The 22,251-nt window shown below is 42.4% G+C and overlaps 1 protein-coding gene across 1 annotated transcript; it reads left to right on the forward strand.

Moving 5' to 3' along the window:
• Positions 1–19,855: 19,855 nt before the first annotated feature.
• Positions 19,856–21,666, forward strand: LOC123075164 (uncharacterized). Its single transcript, XM_044497829.1, has 4 exons — positions 19,856–20,110; positions 20,568–20,634; positions 21,295–21,402; positions 21,524–21,666. Exons 1-4 carry the CDS (start codon positions 19,983–19,985, stop codon positions 21,551–21,553), a joined length of 333 nt encoding a protein of 110 aa, XP_044353764.1. The 5' UTR covers positions 19,856–19,982; the 3' UTR covers positions 21,554–21,666.
• The last annotated feature ends 585 nt before the right edge of the window (positions 21,667–22,251 follow it).

Genomic DNA, 22,251 nt, shown 5'->3' on the forward strand with positions numbered 1-22,251 from the left:
GTTGCCGATAACTCCGTTACAAAACATGATCATCTCATACAATAAAATTTAGCATCATGTCTTGACCATATGACATCACAACATGCCCTGCAAAAACAAGTTAGACGTCCTCTACTTTGTTGTTGCAAGTTTCACGTGGCTGCTACGGGCTGAGCACGAACCATTCTTACCTACGCATCAAAACCACAACGATTTTTCATCGAGTATGTGATGTTTTAACCTTCAACAAGGACCGGCCGTAGCCACTCGATTTAACTAAAGTTGGAGAAACTGACACCCGCCAGCCACCTATGTGCGAAGCACGTCAGTAGAACTAGTCTCGCGTAAGCGTAAGCGTAATGTCGGTTTGGGCCGCTTCATCCAACAATACCGCCAAATCAAAGTATGACATGCTGGTAAGCAGTATGACTATTATTGCCCACAACTCACTTGTGTTCTACTCATGCATATAACATCTACGCATAGACCTGGCTCGGATGCCATGGTTGGGGAACGCAGTAATTTCAAAAAAATTCCTACGCACACTCAAGATCATGGTGATGCATAGCAACGAGAGGGGAGAGTGTAGTCCGCGTACCCTCGTAGACCGTAAGCGGAAGCGTTATAACACCGCGGTTGATGTAGTCGTACGTATTCACGATCCGACCGATCCTAGTACCGAAAGTACGGCACCTCCACGATCTGCACACGTTCGGCTCGGTGACGTCCCACGAACTCTTGATCTAGCTCAGTATCGAGGAAGAGCTTCGTCAGCACGACGGCGTGATGACGGTGATAATGAAGCTACCGGCGCAGGGCTTCGCCTAAGCACTTCAACGATATGACCGAGGTGGATTATGGTGGAGGGGGCACCGCACACGGCTAAGAGATCAGTGATCAACTTGTGTGTTCTAGGGTGGCCCCCTGCCCCCGTATATAAAGGAGCAAGGGGGGCGGCTGGCCCTAGGGCGCGCCAAGGAGGGGAGGAGTCCTCCTCCTAGTAGGAGTAGGACTAACCCTTTCCTAGTCCAACTAGGAGGGGGAAGGGGGAAGGAAGGAGAGGGAGAGAGGGAGGGAAAGAGGGGGCGCCGCCCCCCCCCCCTCCTTGTCCAATTCGGACTCCTCAAGGGGGGGCACGCGGCCAGACCTAAGGCCCCCCTCTCTCTCACAAGGCCCATGTTGGCCCATTAGTTCCCCCGGGGGTTCCGATAACCCCCCGGCACTCCGATAATTATCCGGTGACCCCCGGAACTCATCCGATGTCCGAATATAGTCATCCAATATATCAATATTTATGTCTCGACCATTTAGAGACTCCTCGTCTTGTCCGTGGTCACATCCGGGACTCCGAACTATCTTCGGTACATCAAAACACATAAACTCATAATACCGATCGTCACTGAACGTTAAGCATGCGGACCCTACGGGTTCGAGAACTATGTAGACATGACCGAGACTCATCTCCGGTCAATAACCAATAGCGGAACCTGGATGCTCATATTGGTTCCTACATATTCTACGAAGATCTTTATCAATCAAACCGCATAACAACATACGTTGTTCCCTTTGTCATTGGTATGTTACTTGCCCGAGATTCGATCGTCGGTATCTCAATACCTAGTGCAATCTCGTTACCGGCAAGTCTCTTTACTCATTCCGTAATGCATCATCCCGCAAATAACTCATTAGTCACATTGCTTGCAAGGCTTATAGTGATGTGCATTACCGAGAGGGCCCAGAGATACCTCTCCGACAATTAGAGTGACAAATCCTAATCTCAATCTATGCCAACTTAACAAGCACCATTGGAGACACCTGTAGAGCATCTTTATAATCACCCAGTTACGTTGTGACATTTGATAGCACACACAGTGTTCCTCTGGTATTCGGGAGTTTCATAATCTCATAGTCATAGGAACATGTATAAGTCATGAAGAAAGCAATAGCAACATACTAAACGATCAAGTGCTAAGCTAACGGAATGGGTCAAGGCAATCACATCATTCTCTAATGATGTGATCCCGTTAATCAAATGACAACTCATGTCTATGGCTAGGAAACTTAACCATCTTTGATTCAACGAGCTAGTCAAGTAGAGGCATACTAGTGACACTCTGTTTGTCTATGTATTCACACATGTACTAAGTTTCCAGTTAATACAATTCTAGCATGAATAATAAACATTTATCATGATATAAGGAAATATAAATAACAACTTTATTATTGCCTCTAGGGCATATTTCCTTCAGAAACTTGTCATCATGATTTTAATTTTCACTCTCATGATAGTTATTTTATTGAGTTTGCTCCCGCTACTATTGATGAAAAGAAATTTGCTTATGTGGAGAGTAATAAGTTTTCTATGCTTTTGCGTCATGAAAATAATGCTTTATGTGATAGTTATTTTGTTGAATTCATTCATGATGCTACTGAAAACTATTATGAGAGAGGAACTTATGCTTTTACTTACCTCAATAATATCAAATTTCCTCTCTTTATGTTTAAAGTTTTGAAGTTGCACTTGTTTTGCCTTCCTATGCTAGTTGATTCTTGTTCCCATAAATTGTTTGCTCACAAAATCGCTATGCATAGGAAGTGGGTTAGACTTAAATGTGCTAGTCATATGCTTCATGATGCTCTCTTGTGTGTTTCAATCTTTATCTTTTATGCAAGCATCATTGAAATCGTCATGCCTAGCTAAAAGGCATTAAAGAAGCGCTTGTTGGGAGACAACCCAACATTTACCCCTACTGTTTTTGTGTGTTCACATGATTAAAATACTGTAGTAATCATGTTTATAGCTTTTGTTTCAATAAAGTGCCAAGTAAAGCCTTTGAGATAGTGTGGATGATAGTTGACCTGAATCTGTGCAAAAACAGAAACTTTTGCTTCCAGAAACAGAATTGTTTAAATTCACTGGAGCGTCGAAAAATTCTGAATTTTTTACAGACGATTGATATACAAATTCTCTACGTTTTCCTACATTTTCAGAAATTTTGGAGTAGTATAAGTATGACTAATATTCAGATCTTTACAGACTGTTCTATTTTTGACAGATTCTGTTTTCAATGCATAGTTTGCTTGTTTTCTAGTTTCTATGGCTTATATTGCTCAATATAAATTGTGGAAATTATGAGGTACAGTAGGAATTGTGTGAGAACAATTATGAATCTTGTCTTTGACAGTACCATAGTGAATGGTTTGTCTTTATCATACTAACTCATCTCACGAAGTTCCGTTAAGTTTTGTGTGATTGAAGTTTTCATGTTTTGGGTGAGATATCGATATGAAGAGAATAAGGAGTGACCAGACCCTAAGCTTGGGGATTCCCAAGGTACCCCAAGGTAATATTCAAGGAATATTCAAGCAACTAAGCCTGGGGATGCCCCGGAAGGCATCCCCTCTTTCGTCTTCAACACTATCGGTAACCTCACTTGGAGCTATGTTTTCATTCGTCACATGATATGTGTTTTGCTAGGAGAGTCAATTTATTTTGTTAGGATTTGCTTTCTTTCATTTACAATAATTTTTTGCGTAATTATTTTCAATAAAAATGTCAAGTATAGCCTTTGCCATGCTTATCTTGCAAGTATATGAGTTGCTGTTTGAAAATAGAAAGTTTACCGCTGTTGCAAAAATTCCCTAGAAAAGTCAGAATGTGATAAAATGTTGAAACTTTTTGTAAAATAAGCTCTGATAAATTTTATAAAGTGTGGTAATTTTTTCAGAATTTTTGGAGTTAGGGTAGTATGATGAATATTGCATTGTTTACAGACTATACTGTTTTGGCAGATTGCTGTTATGTTTGCATTGTTTGCATATGTTTGCTTGTTTAATGATTCTATTTGAGGATAGGAGTATTAATGCAGAGGCATTTAGTATGCAATGTTGAATAATAATTTTAGTGATTTGCTACAGTAGAGAATGATAAGGTTTTTGCATTGGTTTATACTTACTTATCTCACGAGTTCTTGTTGAGTTTTGTGTGAATGAAGTTTTTAAGATTTAGGGAAACCGTGATATAAAAGGTATTAAGGAGACACAAAAGCTCAAGCTTGGGAATGCCCAAGGCACCCCAATATAATATTTCAAGAAGTCTCAAGCATCTAAGCTTGGGGATGCCCCGGTAGGCATCCCACCTTTTTTCTTCAGCAATTATCGGTTAGTATCGGTTGAGCCAAAGTTTTTGCTTCTTCACATGATGTGTGCTATCGTTGGAATGTCATTTTATTTTGTTTTGCTTGCTGTTTTAATAAAGTACTTATATATGAAAGTTTTTTTTTAATAAAATAGAGTCCTCAAATAGTTGTCAGGGAGGCTAGGTAAGCGGCACGCACATCCCATCAACGAAGCTCTTTTCTATGGAATTGCTCTAGTGCTTCACTTATATCTTTTTAGCATGGTGTGCTTTAGTATTTTTGAAGAGATTCTCTCTTGCTTCACTTAAATTAATTTAAGAGAAAGAAATATTATGCTCATGATCTTCATTTATATCTTTTTGGAGTAGCTTGTCATTTACTCTTGTGCTTCACTTATATCCTATGAGTAAATTGTTGAATAAATTGAATGTCATGAAGTTGAAATCATATCATGCCTAGTGGTAGCTTCACATTGGGTTTAGAAAGTGAAATCTTTTGAGCTTGACAATCACAATATTGGTAATACAAGCAATTCATGAATAATTAGTATAAGGAAGAGAACTTTCACATGCAAATACACTCTCTTGGAAATCTTTTGTGATTGTGAGCCCCCATCAAAATATTATATGCCAAAATTGTTGACATTGGACAAGAAGACAACGTAATGGTTTATGTTTGTTCATATTCACATAGAAGTTATATTGTCATAGATCCTTCAACATGTGGTGCTTGCCCCCCATCTTTTCTAGCCAGAAATTCTGCACCAAGTAGAGATACTACTTGTGCATCCAAAAACCCTTAAACCCGAATCTTATTTTCAAGAGTCCACCATGCCCACCTAAGGATTGAATAAGATCCTTCAAGTAAGTTGTCATCAGTGCAAAAAGGCAATAAAAATTGCTCCTAAAAGTGTTAGATCATTTAGTGTAAGAGAAAATTGAGCGTTGTACGAACTTGTGATGGCAAAGAATAAAAGTGACAGACTGCATAATAAAGGTTGCTATCATAAGGGGCACTATAACCTGAGGTTCTTTTGCACTAAGGAGTTGAGCATAAGAACAAATAAGCGCATGGAAACCTCTCCTTCCCTCTGCGAGGGGCCTATCTTTTACTTTTATGAATTTACTTTTATGCAAGAGTCAAAGTTTTTCTCTCTATTCCTTTTTATTTTTCTCTTTTGGCAAGCATCATGTGGTGAGGAAAGATCTAGGCACATATATCCAGTTGGATATGGGTAGCATGAGTTATTATTGTTGACATCACCCCTGAGGTGAATACGTTGGGAGGCGAAATTATAAGCCCCTATCTCTCTATGTGTCCGGTTGAAACGTTTTGCTGATGTGTATGCCGTGAGTGTTAGCAATCATAGAAGACTATATGATGGTTGAGTATGTGGAGCTCTTACTTAAACTCTGTTGAATAAGTTGAATTACAATTGCTTGGTGACTGAGAACATATGTTGTTGAGTTTCAAGAGAATTCGTCGTTTGAACCTTAACATGTGAATTGGTTGCTACTTTAACATGAGAAGTTTTACAAGAAATAGATGTTGTTATGATGCTAGGAAAAGTGATTGAAATTATCATTGATCAAACTTATGCACTTTGCTAGCATTCACACTTCATAAATTATTTCTTTTATCCATTTACCTACTCGAGGACGAGTAGGAATTAAGCTTGGGGATGCTGATATGTCTCCAACGTATCTATAATTTATGAAGTATTCATGCCATGTTTACAACAATTTTATATGGTTTTGGTATGATTTCCATGGAACTAACCCGGACTGACGCTCTTTTCAGCAGAACTACCGTGGTGTTGTTTTTTGTGTAGAAATCAAAGTTCTCTAAATGAGCTAAAACTTTTTGACGATTTTTTTGGAGCAAAAGAGACCCCCAAAGCTTCGTGGGAGGGCCATAAGAGCCACGAGGAGGGTACAACCCACGAGGGCGTGCCTGGTGGGCCTGACTTGCCCCGGTGGGTTGTGCTCACCTCGAGGCCCATCTTCGCGTGAAACCGACACCCAAAAATCCTATAAATAGAGAAACCATCAGAAATAACCCTAGATCAGAAGCTCCGCAGCCACAAGGCTCTGTAGCCACCAAAAACTAATATAGACCCTTTCTGGCACCCTGCCGGAGGGGGAATCATCTCCGGTGGCCATCTTCATCATACCGGCGGCCACCATGATGAGGAGGGAGTAGTCCACCCTCGGGGTTGAGGGTTTGTACCAGTAGCTATGTGTTTAATCTCTCTCTCTCGCGCGCGCGTTCTTGAGATGTCATGATCTTGATGTATCGTGGGCTTTGTTAATATAGTCGGATCATATGGTGTTTCCCCTCTCTATCTTGTGGTGATGAATTGAGTTTTCCCTTTGAGATTTCATTGTTATCAGATGGAATACTTTTATGGATTGAGAACACTTGATATATGTCTTGCATATGAATACTCGTGGTGACATTGGGGTATCATATTGATTCACTTGATATATGTTTTGGCACTCAACTCGCGGATTCCCACGGTGACATTGGGGTAATCTAGGCATAGGGGTTGATGCACGTTCTTGTCTTTGTTTCTTTGGTAGAAATCTTGGGGCACTCTTTGAAGTTCTTTGTGTTGGATTGAGTATTATGAATCTGAAATTATTTGGTGTTATTTTAGTACGAACTCTTGGATAGATCGATCGGAAAAAATAGCTTCGAGGTGGTTTCGTACCCTACAAATGATTTCTTCATATGTTCTCCGCTAGATGTGAACTTTGGAGTGGTTCTTCATCGCACTTTGAGGGGTGGTTATATGATCCAATTATATTAGCACTGTTGAGAGATTGCACTAGCGAAAGTACGGACCCTAGGCCTCATTTCCAAGCATTGCAATACCGTCTTTGTGCCCGTTTACTATTTGCTACCTTGCTGTTTTTATTTATTCAGATTATAAAAATATATTTCTACCATCCATATTACACTTTTATCACCATATCTTCGCCGAACTAGTGCACCTATACAATTTGCCATTGTATTGGGTGTGTTGGGGACACAAGAGATTTCTTGTATTTGGTTGTAGGGTTGTTTGAGAGAGACCATCTTCATCCTACGCCTCCCACAGATTGATAAACCTTAGGTCATCCACTTGAGGGAAAATTGCTACTGTCCTACAATACTCTGTGCTTGGAGGCCCAACACGTGTCTACAAGAATAAAGTTGCGTAGTAGACATCATGGTCTTGTTAACCATCAACTCTTGATGCTCCTTCTTGATTCCTACCTCCACAGCCTTGAGCATTGCGAAGAGCTCGGGAATCGTCTTCCTCATCCCTTGCATATTATAGTTCATCACGAAGCCTTTATAGCTTGGCGGCAGTGATTGAAGAACTCTGTCAATGACACTATCATCTGGAAGATTAACTCCCAGCTGAGTCAAGTGGTTATGGTACCCAGACATTCTGAGTATGTGTTCACTGACAGAACTGTTCTCCTCCATCTTGCAGCTATAGAACTTGTTGGAGACTTCATATCTCTCAACTCGGGCACTCTCTTGAAATATTAACTTCAACTCCTGGAACATCTCATATGCTCCATGACGTTCAAAATGTCTTTGAAGTCCCGATTCTAAGCCGTAAAGCATGGCACACTGAACTATCGACTAGTCATCAGATTTAGCTTGCCAGACATTCATAACGTCTGGAGTTGCTCCTGCACCAGGCCTTGCACCTAGCGGTGCATCAAGGACATAATTATTTTGTGCAGCAATGAGGATAATCCGCAAGTTACAGACCCAGTCCATGTAGTTGCTACCATCATCTTTCAACTTAGCTTTCTCTAGGAACGCATTAAAATTCAAGGGAACGGTAGCACGGGCCATTGATCTACAACATAGATATGCAAAAACTATCAGGACTAAGTTCATGATAAATTTAAGTTCAGTTAATCATATTACTAAAGAACTCCCACTTAGATAGACATCCCTCGAGTCATCTAACTGATCACGTGATCCATATCAACTAAACCATGTCCGATCATCACGTGAGATGGAGTAGTTTTCAATGGTGAACATCTCTATGTTGATCATCTCTATGGTGGGGATGCCCCGGAAGGCATCCCCTCTTTCGACCTCATCCATCGGTAACTTTACTTGGAGCTATATTTTTATTCACCACATGATATGTGTTTTGCTTGGAACGTCTTGTATGATTTGAGTCTTTGCTTGTTAGTTTGCCACAATCATCCTTTCTGTACACACCTTTTGAGAGAGACACACATGATTCGGAATTTGTTAGAATACTCTATGTGCTTCACTTATATCTTTTGAGCTATATAGTTTTTGCTCTAGTGCTTCACTTATATCTTTTAGAGCACGGCGGTGGTTGCATTTTATAGAAATTATTGATCTCTCATGCTTCACTTATATTATTTTGAGAGTCTTAAACAGCATGGTAATTTTCTTTAATTGTGAAATTAATCTTCCATATTGAGTTCATTGAATATCACGAGAAGTTAGATACTTGATAAGTGTTTTGAGATATAAAGGTGGTAATATTAGAGTGTGCTAGTTGAGTAATTGTGAAATTGAGAAATACTTGTGTTAAAGTTGGCAAGTCCCGTAGCATGCACGTATGGTAAAATTTGTGTGACAATTTTGACACATAGGTGTTCTTTTATTGCTTTCCTTATGAGTGGCGGTCGGGGACGAGCGATGGTCTTTTCCTACCAATCTATCCCTCTAGGGGCATGCGTAGTAGTACTTTGCTTCGAGGGCTAATAAACTTTTGCAATAAGTATATGAGTTCTTTATGACTAATGTGAGTCCATGGATTATACGCACTCTCAACCTTCCACAATTTTCTAGCCTCAACTGTACCGCGCATTGCCCTTTCTCACCTTGAGAGTTGGTGCAAACTTCGCCGGTGCATCCAAACCCCGTGATATGATACGCTCTATCACACATGAGCCTCCTTATATCTTCCTCAAAACAGCCACCATACCTACCTATCATGGCATTTCCATAGCCATTCCAAGAAATAATGCCATGCAACTTTCCACCGTTCCGTTTATTATGACACGCTTCATCATTGTCATATTGCTTTGCATGATCATGTAGTTGACATCGTATTTTGTGGCAAGGCCACCATTCATAATTTTTTCATACATTTCACTCTTGATTCATCGCATATCCCGGTACACCGTCGGAGGCATTCACATAGAGTCATATTTTGTTCTAAGTATTGAGTTGTAATTGTTGAGTTGTAAATAATAAAAGTGTGATGATCATCATTATTAGAGCATTGTCCCATGTGAGGAAAGGATGATGGAGACTATGATTCCCCCACAAGTCGGGATGAGATTCCGGACAAAAAAAGGGGGGGAAAGCAGAAAGGCCAAAGAAAAGAAAAAAGAGAAGGCCCAAAAAATGAGAGAAAACAGAGAAGGGACAATGTTACTATCCTTTTCCACTCTTGTGCTTCAAAGTAGCACCGTGAGCTTCATGATAGAGAGTCTCCTATGTTGTCACTTTCATATACTAGTGGGAATTTTTCATTATAGAACTTGGCTTGTATATTCCAATGATGGGCTTCCTCAAAATGCCCTAGGTCTTCGTGAGCAAGCAAGTTGGATGCACAGCCACTTAGTTTATTTTGTTGAGCTTTCATATGTTTATAGCTCTAGTGCATCCGTTGCATGGCAATCCCTACTCCTCTCATTGACATTAATTGATGGGCATCTCCATAGCCTATTGATTAGCCGCGTCAATGTGAGAATTTCTACCTTTTTTGTCTTCTCTCATAACCCCCATCATTATACTTTACTCCACCCATAGTGCTATATCCATGGCTTGCGCTCATGTATTGCGTAAGAGTTGAAAAGGCTGAAGCGCGTTAAAAAGTATGAACCAGTTGCTCAGCTTGTCATCGGGTTATGCATGATGAGAATGTTTGTGTGACAATATTGAAACATGGCCTAACTATATGATTTTGTAGGGATAAGCTTTCTTTGGCTATGTTATTTTGATAAGACATAATTGCTTGGTTAGCATGTATGAAGTATTATTGTTTTTATGTCAACATTAAACTTTTATCTTGAATCTTTCGGATCTAAATATTCATGCCACAATAAAAAGATTTACATTGAGAATTATGCTAAAGAAGCATTCCACATCAAAAATTCTGTTTTTATCATTTACCTACTCGAGGACGAGCAGAAATTAAGCTTGGGGATGCTTGATACGTCTCCAACGTATCTATAATTTTTGATTGTTCCATGCTATTATATATTCTGTTTTGGATGTTTAATGGGCTTATTTATACACTTTTATATTATTTTTGGGACTAACCTATTAACCGGAGGCCCAGCCCAAATTGCTGTTTTTTTGCCGTGTTTCGCAGAAAAAGGATATCAAACGGAGTCCAAACGGAATGAAACCTTCGGGAGCGTGATTTTTGGAACAAACGTGATCCAGAGGACTTGGAGTGGACGTCAAGCAACCAACGAGGCGGCCACGAGGCAGCCCCCCCAGGCGCTCCCTCCACCCTCATGGGTCCCTTGTGGCTCCACTGACCTACTTCTTCCTCCTATATATACCTACGTACCCCCAAACCATCGAAGGGCACCACGAAAACCTAATTCCACCACCGTAATCTTCTATACCCGTGAGATCCCATCTTGGGGCCTTTTCCGGCGTCCTGCCGGAGGGGGCATCGATCACGGAGGGCTTCTACATCAACACCATAGCCTCTCCGATGATGTGTGAGTAGTTTACCTCAGACCTTCGGGTCCATAGTTATTAGCTAGATGGCTTCTTCTCTCTCTCTCTCTTTGGATCTCAATACAAAGTTCTCCTCGATTCTCTTGGAGATCTATTCGATGTAATCTTCTTTTGTGGTGTGTTTGTTGAGATCCGATGAATTGTGGGTTTATGATCAAGATTATCTATGAACAATATTTGAATCTTCTCTGAATTTCTTTATGTATGATTGGTTATCTTTGCAAGTCTCTTCGAATTATCACTTTGGTTTGGCCTACTAGATTGATATTTCTTGCAATGGGAGAAGTGCTTAGCTTTGGGTTCAATCTTGCGGTGCTTGATCCCAGTGACAGTAGGGGAAACGACACGTATTGTATTGTTGCCATCGAGGATAAAAAGATGGGGTTTACATCATATTGCATGAGTTTATCCCTCTACATCATGTCATCTTGCTTAAAGCGTTACTCCGTTCTTATAAACTTAATACTCTAGATGCATGCTGGATAGCGGTCGATGTGTGGAGTAATAGTAGTAGATGCAGGTAGGAGTCGGTCTACTTGTCACGGACGTGATGCCTATATACATGATCATACCTAGATATTCTCATAACTATGCTCAATTCTATCAATTGCTCGACAGTAATTCGTTCACCCACCGTAATACTTATGCTCTTGAGAGAAGCCACTAGTGAAACCTATGGCCCCCGGGTCTATTTTCCATCATATTAATCTCCCGTTATTTCCATTATTGTTTACTTTGCTTTCTTTACTTTTACTCTTTATCATAAAAATACCAAAAATATTATCTTATCATCTCTATCAGATCTCACTCTCGTAAGTGACCGTGAAGGGATTGACAACCCCTTTATCGTGTTGGTTGCGAGGTTCTTATTTGTTTGTGTAGGTGCAAGGGACTTGAGCGTGACCTCCTACTGGATTGATACCTTGGTTCTCAAATACTGAGGGAAATACTTACGCTACTTTACTGCATCACCCTTTCCTCTTTAAGGGAAAACCAACGCAGTGCTCAAGAGGTAGCAATCGTCCACATCTCTTTGTGTTCTACTGGTGCATATCATCTACGCATAGACCTGGCTCTGATACCACTGTTGGGGAACGTAGCATGCAATTTCAAAATAATTCCTACGATCATGCAAGATCTATCTAGGAGATGCATAGCAACGAGAGGGGGAGAGTGTGTCCACGTACCCTCGTAGACCAAAAGCGGAAGTGTTAGCTTAACGTGGTTGATGTAGTCGAACGTCTTCGTGATCCAACCGATCAAGCACCGAACGTACGACACCTCCGAGTTCTGCACACGTTCAGCTCGATGACGTCCCTCGAACTCTTGATCCAGCAAACTGTCGAGGGAGAGTTTCGTCAGCACGACGGCGTGGTGACGGTGACGGTGATGTGATCCGCGCAGGGCTTTGCCTAAGCACTACGACAATATGACCGGAGGAGTAACTGTGAAGGGGGGCACTGCACATGGCTAAGAGAACAATTGATGTACTTTGGGGTGCCCCCCAGCCCCCGTATATAAAGGAGGAGAGGGAGGATGCCGACCCTAGGGGGCGCGCCATGGGGGGAACGACTTGGACTCCTAGTCCTAGTCGGCCCCCTTCCTTCTTTCGGAGGGGGAAAGGGGGAAGGAGAGGGGGAGGGGGAAGGAAAGGGGGGCCACGCCCCCTCCCCTTGTCCAATTCGAACTGCCCATGGGGGGCGCCACCCCTTGTGGGCTGCCCTCTCTCTCCCCTATGGCCCATAGTGGCCCATTACTTTCCCTGGGGGGTTCCGGTAATCCCTCGGTACTCTGATAAATATCTGAAACGCTCCGAAACCATTCCGGTGTCCGAATACTATCGTCCAATATATCAATCTTTACCTGTCGGCTATTTCGAGACTACTCGTCATGTCCGTGATCTCATCCGGGACTCCGAACAATCTTCGGTCACCAAAACACATAACTCATAATACAAATCGCCATCGAACGTTAAGCGTGCGGACCCTACGGGTTTGAGAACTATGTAGACATGACCGAGACACATCTCCGATCAATAACCAACAGCGGAACCTGGATGCTCATATTGGTTCCTACATATTCTACGAAGATCTTTATCGGTCAAACCGCAATGACAACATACGTCATTCCCTTTGTCATCGGTATGTTACTTGCCCGAGACTCAATCGTCGGTATCCTCATACCTAGTTCAATCTCATTACTGGCAAGTCTCTTTACTCGTTCCGTAATGAACCACCGCGCAACTAACTCATTAGTCACATTTCTTGCAAGGCTTATCATGATGTGCATTACCGAGAGGGCCCAGAGATACCTCTCCGATACTCGGAGTGACAAATCCTAATCTCGATCTATGCCAACCCAACAAACACCTTCAGAGACATCTGTAGAGCATCTTAATAATCACCCAGTTACGTTGTGACGTTTGATAGCACACAAGGTGTTCCTCCGGTATTCGGGAGTTGCATAATCTCATAGTCAAAGGAATATGTATAAGTCATGAAGAAAGCAATACCAATAAAACTTAACGATCATTTATACTAAGCTAACAGATGGGTCTTGTCCATCACATCATTCTCCTAATGATGTGATCCCGTTCATCAAATGACAACACATGTCTATGGTCAGGAAACTTAAGCATCTTTGATTAACGAGCTAGTCAAGTAGAGGCATACTAGGGACACTTTGTTTTGTCTATGTATTCACACATATATCAAGTTTCCGGTTAATACAATTCTAGCATGAATAATAAACATTTATCATGATATAAGGAAATATAAATAACAACTTTATTATTGCCTCTAGGGCATATTTCCTTCATGCTACCAGACAAGTTTGTTGCTGGAGGTATAATCACTAAGCTTCCTCCTTCGTGGAGGAACTTTCCTACCTTACTGAAGCATAAGAGACAGGAGTTTTCCATTCCGGATCTCATTGGTACTCTTTATGTGGAAGAAAAGGCGAGAGCAAAGGACACACGTGCTCAAGGTATTGAGGGAGGATGCTCCTCCTCCGCCGCCCGCCTCGCCACACCACGCCTCTTCACAACGCGCCGCGGGTTGCGGGAATGAGCTGAGCCGATGTCTAAATTTTTGCCACGCACAACGAGTATACGAAAGGTCATGCGAAAGCTGAAACGTTTTCTGTAGTGGACACTGAATCTGAACGGAGTGCCACTTCGGCTAAAGTCTGTTCGCTTCGTCTCCCTCTTTTGCTTCACCTCCCGTCGCTGGCCTCTCGCCTCCTTCTCTTGCGCCTATAAAAGGGAGGTCGCTCCTCCCAGAGAGACGCACCAGAACAACACAACCTCTCTCGCCTCCAAGTTCCTGACCACTGAGCTACTGCTACGATCTTCCCCATCCCGGCTTGCGGCATGCACCGCAGGATGGGACAGTAGGCCTACGAAACTGCACCTCTTTGAGTCCTGTACGGGAGAAGGGTGATAAAGTTTTTGGGGAGCGCTCCGCGCGACTACTGACTTCTTCATCACGGACGCCTTGGACTCCGACGACTACTTCCCCGACGACGACTTCTTCCCGAACGTCAACAACCTCATCGACGACATGGCTGGCGAGGATGTCGACCCCAAGTCCAGTGCTGCTACTGCTGCTGCTGTCCTGTACGTGTTCTTGATCTTTCTCTTAGAAGTCCTGCCACAATTCTTTGTTCTACTGTCTGCCCTACATATGTTAGGTTCTACTTCATATATGCAACTTGCTCTACTGTCTGCTCTAGACATGTTTGGTTACAGTTCATATTTGCAGATGCTATTTACCTTCTCTCTGTCAGATCGCATGACTTGTTTTATATCTGCTATATTGGTCATGCTTTATCTAGTATTTCTGTTAATAAAATCATTCGGTAAATTGCTCACATTTCCAACATTGGAGACACTGACATGAAGGATGTTGGGTATGGTATATTTCCCACTATTCTTTCAGTATGTCATTCTCCTGATTGGTTGATTGACACGGGTGCTAATGTACATGTATGCGGTGATATTTCCATGTTTTCGTCTTATCAGACCGCAGGGACTTCCACCGTCCTGATGGGCAACGATTCAAGTGCTTCTGTTCATGGTGTTGGCACGGTCGATCTGAAGTTTACTTCGGGGAAGATCGTGCGGCTGAAGAACGTGCATTATGTCCCCTCTGTCAATAAAAATCTTGTTAGAGGATCTCTTCTGTGTAGAGATGGCTACAAGCTTGTCTTTGAGTCGAATAAATTTGTAATATCCAAGTATGGAACATTTGTTGGTAAAGGCTATGAGTCAGGAGGCATGTTTCGTATATCCTTATCATACGTTTGCAATAAAGTTGTTAATCATGTTTGCAACAATAGTGAACCAAATGTGTAGCATTCACGTCTTTGTCATGTTAACTTTGGTTGCATGTCGCAACTAGTGAAGTTGAACTTAATCCCTAGTTTCACCACTGTCAAGGGATCTAAGTGTCAAGTGTGTGTGCAAGCTAAGCAACCTCGTAAGTCTCATGTGGCGGCGGAAACGAGAAATCTTGCACCACTAGAGCTCATACATTCAGATCTATGTCAAATGAATGGTGTTTTGACAAAAGGTGGAAAGAAGTATTTTATGACGTTAATTGATGACTCCACTAGACTCTGTCATGTGTATCTTCTGAAATCTAAGGATGAGGCTCTGAACTATTTCAAGATCTACAAAGCTGATGTGGAAAACCAACTTGATCGAAAGATCAAGAGGCTTAGGTCCGATCGTGGTGGAGAGTATTTCTCAAATGAATTTGATTCCTTTTGTGCGGAACATGGTATAATCCATGAGAGGATGCCTCCCTATTCATCTCAGTTAAATGGGGGTGGCCGAAATAAAGAACCATACTCTAACTGATTTGGTTAACGCTATGTTAGACACATCGGGTCTCTCCAAGGCATGGGGGGGAAGCGATATTGACGGCATGTCATGTCCTAAACCGAGTTCCCACAAAGAACAAAGTGATAGCTCCATTCGGGGAATGGGAGAAGAAAAGGTTAAAGCTCTCTTATCTACGAACTTGGGGTTGTTTGGCGAAAGTCAACGTGCCAATTCCAAAGAAGCACAAGCTTGGACCAAAGACTGTGGATTGTGTTTTCTTGGGATATGCTTTTCATAGCATTGGTTATAGATTCTTGGTTGTAAAATTTGAGGTACCTGACATGCATGTCGGTACGATCATGGAGTCGAATGATGCGACTTTCTTTGAAGATATTTTTCCCATGAAGGATATGGCTACCTCGTCTAATCAGGAGATGCCTAGTTCATCGAATCTGGAACCAGTTACAATTACAGAACCTACCATTTTGATGGAACACTTTGAAAATCCTGTGGAGGAGAACAATGAAGTTCCTACTAGGAGCAAGAGACAGAGGACTACAAAGTCTTTTGGTGATGATTTTCTTGTGTATCTCATAGATGACATTCCCAGTTCTATTTCAGAGGCCTATGCATCTGAAGATGCTGACTACTGGAAGGAAGCGGTCCGTAGTGAGATGGATTCCATCTTGGCAAATGAAACTTGGGAGATCACTGATCGTCCTTATGGGTGCAAACCTATATGGTGCAAATGGGTATTCAAGAATAAACTTAGCCCTGATGGTACTATTGAGAAATACAAGGCACATCTCGTGGCCAAGGGTTATACCCAAAAGGAAGGTGAAGACTTCTTTGATACTTACTCACCTGTGGCTCGATTAACCACTATTCGAGTACTACTTTCTCTAGGGGGCTCACAGGGTCTTCTCGTTCATCAAATGGATGTTAAGACTGCTTTCCTAAATGGAGAGTTGGATGAGAAAATTTACATGGAACAACCAGATGGGTTTCTAGTAGATGGTCAGGAAGGAAAAGTGTGCAAGTTGCTGAAGTCTTTGTATGGACTTAAGCAAGCACCCAAGCAGTGGCATGAGAAGTTTGAAAGAACTTTAACAACTGCAGGCTTTGTTGTAAACGAAGCTGATAAATGTGTGTACTATCTCCATGGTGGGGGCGAGGGAGTTATCCTTTGCTTGTATGTTGATGACATACTGATTTTCCGAACAAATCTGAATGTTATTAAGGAGGTCAAGGATTTCCTATATCGTTGTTTTGAGATGAAGGATTTAGGAGTGGCTGATGTCATCCTGAACATCAAGTTGTTGAGAGACGATGATGGTGGGATTACATTGCTTCAATCTCACTATGTGGAAAAGATCTTGAGTCGCTTTGGTTATAGTGACTGCAAGCCCTCTCGAACACCATACGATGCCAGTGTGCTGCTTCGAAAGAATCAAAGAATTGCTAGAGATCAATTGAAATATTCTCAGATTATTGGATCGCTTATGTACTTAGCCAGTGCTACAAGACCTGACATCTCTTTTGTTGCTAGCAAACTGAGTCGGTTTGTCTCAAAACCAGGAGATGTGCATTGCAAAGCTCTAGAGAGAGTTTTGCGTTATTTGAAAGGCACTGCGAATTATGGAATTCACTACACTGGGCACCCAAAGGTGCTTGAAGGGTATAGTGACTCAAACTGGATCTCATATGCTGATGAGATAAAGGCCACGAGCGGATATGTATTCACTCATGGAGGTGGCGCTGTTTCTTGGAAGTCTTGCAAGCAGACCATCTTAACAAGGTCAACAATGGAAGCAGAACTCACAGCACTAGATACAGCTACGGTCGAAGCAGATTGGCTTCGTCGGCTCTTGAATGACTTGCCGGTTGTTGAGAAACCTGTACTGGGTATCCTTATGAACTGCGACAATCAAACTGTGATCACGAAAGTAAGCATCTCAAAGGATAACATGAAGTCATCAAGACACGTTCAGAGAAGGTTAAAGTCTGTCAGAAAAATGAAAAACTCCGGAGTTATTGCATTGGATTATATCCAAACGTCTAAAAATCTGGCAGATCCTTTTACTAAGGGTCTATCACGTAATGTGATAGATAATGCATCGAGGGAGATGGGTATGAGACCCACAATATGGGTTGTTCACAGTGGTAACCTAGTCTATGTGATCGGAGATCCCGTGAATTAGATGCGGAAGACAAGTTGTTGGTCAACTTAGAGGAGAGTATCCTTACTGTTAACAATACCACTCCATGAAGATGCAATACTCTCCTAAATTTGCATGGCAGGTTGATGTATATCTTAATGTGTTCTAAGTGGCTCATTGAAGCAGATATGTTGTCCTGCAGAACATCTTTTGAAGAACGCACCTATATAAGTATGATTGTTAAATGTCGCAATCTATGAGAGTAGGGTTCTCTCTAGTAAACTCATGAAAGGTCTCGGAGTATGACGCATAAGCTCCACCCGCGGGGAAGACCCACGGTAGCCACGTATCGGTTAAGGCTTTGTGTGAAGCTAGATTCGCAGAAAACTTGCAGTTCAAGGCCCAGTCCACTGTTCAAGTTGCTTACTAGTGTAGCATAGAGTTCTAGGTGGAAGTTCAACTTAACAGTCTCCACTACAGTACCGGTATATAAAACAGTGTTTTGGAACCAAAGGCAAATTTTGTGTGCCTCTCGGATCTGGTGGGGGATTGCTGAAATTTTGTCTATTTTGGGCCAGCCCAATAGCAATTTCAGAAATTCCTAATAAATCCTAGAGGCCCACGCAGCCCATTCGTGCAAGGCAAGAGGTGGAACTAAAGTTTAGTCCGACATTGCTAGTTTGGTGGGAGTTGGACCTCCTTATAAGGGAGGATGCTTCCCCACATGTATGAGCATGAGAACAAGAGGGACATTCACGCGCGCTCCTCCTCCGCTGCCCGCCTCGCCATGCCACGCCACACCTCGTCGCGGGTTGCGGGAATGAGCCGAGCCGATGTATAAATTTTTACCACGCACGACTGGTATACGAAAGGTCACACAGAAGTTGAAAAGATTTTTGCTATAGTGGAGACTGAATGCGAACGGCGCATCCCTTCAGCCGCTGGCTGTTCACTTCGCCTCCCTCTCTTCGTTTCACCTCCCGTTGCTGCCCTCTCGCCTCCTTCTCTTGCGCCTATAAAAGGGAGGTCGCTCCTTTCAGAGAGACGCACCAGAACTTCTTCTTCCTCTCGCCACCGGTTCCAATCTCTGAGCTGCTGATGTCTTCCTCATCCCGACTTGCGGCGTGCACCGTGAGTCGGGACAGTAGGCCTCCAAAACCGCACCTCTTTTAGTCATGTACGGGAGAAGAGTGATAAGGTTTTTGGGGAGCGCTCTGCGCGACTACTGACTTTTTGTCACGGACGCCCCGGACTCCAATGACTACTTCCCCTACGACGACTTCTTCCCCGACGTCTGCAACCTCCTTGACGACATGGCTAGCGAGGACACCAACCCCAAGACCGGTGCTTCTGCTCCCGTCCCGTACGTTCTCATACTCTTTCTGTTACAGGTTCTGCCACAACTTCTTGCTCTAGTGTATATTCTAGATGTGTTCGGTTCTAGTTCATATATGCATATGCTATTTACCTTCTCTCTGTCAGATTGCAAGCTATATTAGTCATGCTTTATCTAGTATTTCCGTTAGTAAAATTATTCGGTAAATTGCTCATTTTTCCAACAAAAACAATGTAACTTATGACTTGCATGCAGTACTTGCTCATGTGGCATAGTTACATTTCTAGAAAAAATAGCTAGTGGGTTGTACTCCCTCCGTAAACTAATATAAAAGCATTTAGATTATTATTTTAGTTATCTAAACACTCTTATATTAGTTTACAGAGGGAATACCTATTTAGGATAGTGGGTTGTACCTATTTAGGAATAGAAGATATCACTAGAGACCAGTTCAGCTGGTGCAGGATTTTTGAGCCCAGACCGGGGAAATGTGGGGGCATCTTTTTCAGTTCGATCACAGATTCCGCTGCACCAATCACAGACCACGCGCTCAGGTTTCGGAATCTCAGCAGCTCTGCTGGCTTTCGGCCACCACGGAACGGCAGAGAGCAGGGCAGCGACAGCGGGCCCGCGCCGCAGCCACCGCGCCCACAATCCACATGCCGCTCCGCGTTCACTCTCCAGCGCCTTCCTCCCTCCCCGTTCTCCCCCCCTCTCTCTCTCTTATCGCTTCCGAGCTCTCATGGCCGCACACCCCGCGCGCTAAGCAAGCCTGACAGCCCGACCCCATGAGGCAGCCGCACCTCCTCTCGCCGCAGCGGCTCTCCCCCTCGCCCGTCCTCTCCCCCCACTTCTCCCTTGGGAACTACCTGTACGGTTTGACTTCAGTCAAGTTCTTACCCTACGTGTTGGGCAGGTTAGTTTCTACTCCCACTTCCTTATTTTATTTTGGCATTCTCCGTGAATCTAACAGAAATAATGAAGTACATATTCCTGCACACAGAAAAATTAAGTACATAGCCTTAAACTTCTATTCCACAGAGCAAACTGCATTCATTGAGAAATTTAGCTGTTCTTAACGACCTGTTAACTTACAGTTTCATATGCATGATTCATGATGCAGTGTAGTAATGTTATTACGGACGCATGCGATTAACAAAATCAAAGGAGTAGCAAATACCATATACCTTATTAAGGGACTGACAACTTTTTGATCCAATACAAATTGAGCATTCCTTGGGACTGACAACTTTTTGATCCAATACAAATTGAGCATTCCTTTGTGAAGGAATATTACACTGAAATTTTTTCCATCAGTATATATTTTTCCTAAAGCAATTTTTACCTCAGATATTGCTTTTGTACGTATGCAGTTGGTTGGGTATGCTTCCAGGAACATGGGCTTATGTCAGTGCTGGTGCATTTGGGCGAGCTATAATCGTAAGTTCGTAAACCGTTGATCTTTTCTTAGTTCACCTTTTCTTTGCAAACTTGCTTTTGTTGCTACATCATGGATACTGCTCCACTATACAGTATATACTCTTTCAAGCCATAAAAAATGCTTTACAGACATATGTGTTCTCTACTCTTATATAGAATACTACCCCCTCTGTAAACTAATGTAGGACGTTTTAGAGACTTGACACAAGTCTCTAAAACGTCCTATATTAGTTTACAGAGGGAGTAGCTCATAAGAACCGTCTCCATCCCATGGATATGGGGGTGTCTTGCAGCATGTTGACGTATCTGCTTTCTAGTGAAGTGTCCAGAATGTAATAGCACTTGTATATATCAAAATGCGGACACCTTAATCCAACTCAAGGCACCCCTTAAGTCTATAGTGTGCTTTGCTGTCGCTGGTAGCAGCTCAAATATTTCAGCAAAGTATTAGAACATGGTGTTTCATTTGATACTTTGAAAATTCAGTTGTATCTGTAGTCAGGACGGTTGAACTATAGAGGTACCGTAGTTCATTCAAACCTAATAAAAATAAACTTTCTTGAGTGAAACAATGATGAACTCATAAGGTCGATGAGATCTTTTTTTTTAATCAAGTGGCTTGAATACTTGGAACCATGAGATGGCTCCCTCGTTTTGCAGCAAGATGAGACGGAGATCGGTTTGGGAGGAAACAACCAGCTATTGACACTGGGCATAGGCCTATTAGTTACAGCCGTTGCTGCTACTTATGTAACACGGCTTGCTAAGGTAATTAAGCTTTTGTAGTATATGTATATAGTAACAGTGGGAATCAACTACTGAGATGTGTTATTTCCTTTTTGTCAACCTCGGCTACTATTGCTAACTGCTTCTCCTCTTTGTTTTCCAGGATGCTGTAAAGGATATTGACGACGAATAGAATGGTAGGATTACATAGCAAAAGGGCCATTCAAATAGCAAAGTAGCACGAGAATGTACATCACTGGCATCTTTTGGTGCAATCTAATCTAGAAATACAAGCGATTGTCAGAGGAAAAAACAAAGGTCTCTTCTCAGTGTCCTCATCCAGCTCTCCCATACACATCCCTACGCTGGATCTGTCAAAAATAAAAAATGAGGCGATGGTTGTTCGTTGTTGTACCTGCTCTGCCAACGCCGAACTTACCAGCAGTTGGCGTCCCTCATATGATCTCCTTGCCGTACGCCTTGGTGACCATCTTGATCGCGGCGTGGCAGTCGCCGCACACCCGAAGGTTCTCCTGAGGCTTATAGCTTAAGCATCTTCCCTCAAGAATATTAGTATACCTACTTACATTCAAAAGATTTTGCAAAAATTCAACATGGATAAATCATATCCATCCAAAACACGTATAGTTGCCAGATCCCTGGATATGAATAAAGATCCTTTTAGACATCAGGATGATGACGAAGAGATATTAGGACCTGAGATTTGATGACGAAGAGATATTAGGACCTGAGTTTTCATATTTCAGTGGAGTGCTAATGTACCTTGCAATTCCACTAGGCTTGATATCGCATTTGTGGTAAATTTATTAGCTAGGCACAACGCTGCTCCAACAAAATGTCATTGGACGTGAGTGAAAAATATCTACAGAT

Source organism: Triticum aestivum, chromosome 3D, assembly GCF_018294505.1.
Source record: "Triticum aestivum cultivar Chinese Spring chromosome 3D, IWGSC CS RefSeq v2.1, whole genome shotgun sequence".
Lineage (NCBI taxonomy): Eukaryota > Viridiplantae > Streptophyta > Magnoliopsida > Poales > Poaceae > Triticum > Triticum aestivum.

What these genes read in the sequence shown, in the direction of transcription:
- LOC123075164 (XM_044497829.1), top strand. Translation starts at nt 19,983, where the DNA reads ATGAGGCAGCCGCACCTCCTCTCGCCGCAGCGGCTCTCCCCCTCGCCC. An exon ending in CATTTGGGCGAGCTATAATC is followed by an intron (nt 20,635 to 21,294) that starts GTAAGTTCGTAA and finishes CTCGTTTTGCAG; the next exon opens with CAAGATGAGACGGAGATCGG. An exon ending in ATGTAACACGGCTTGCTAAG is followed by an intron (nt 21,403 to 21,523) that starts GTAATTAAGCTT and finishes TTTGTTTTCCAG; the next exon opens with GATGCTGTAAAGGATATTGA.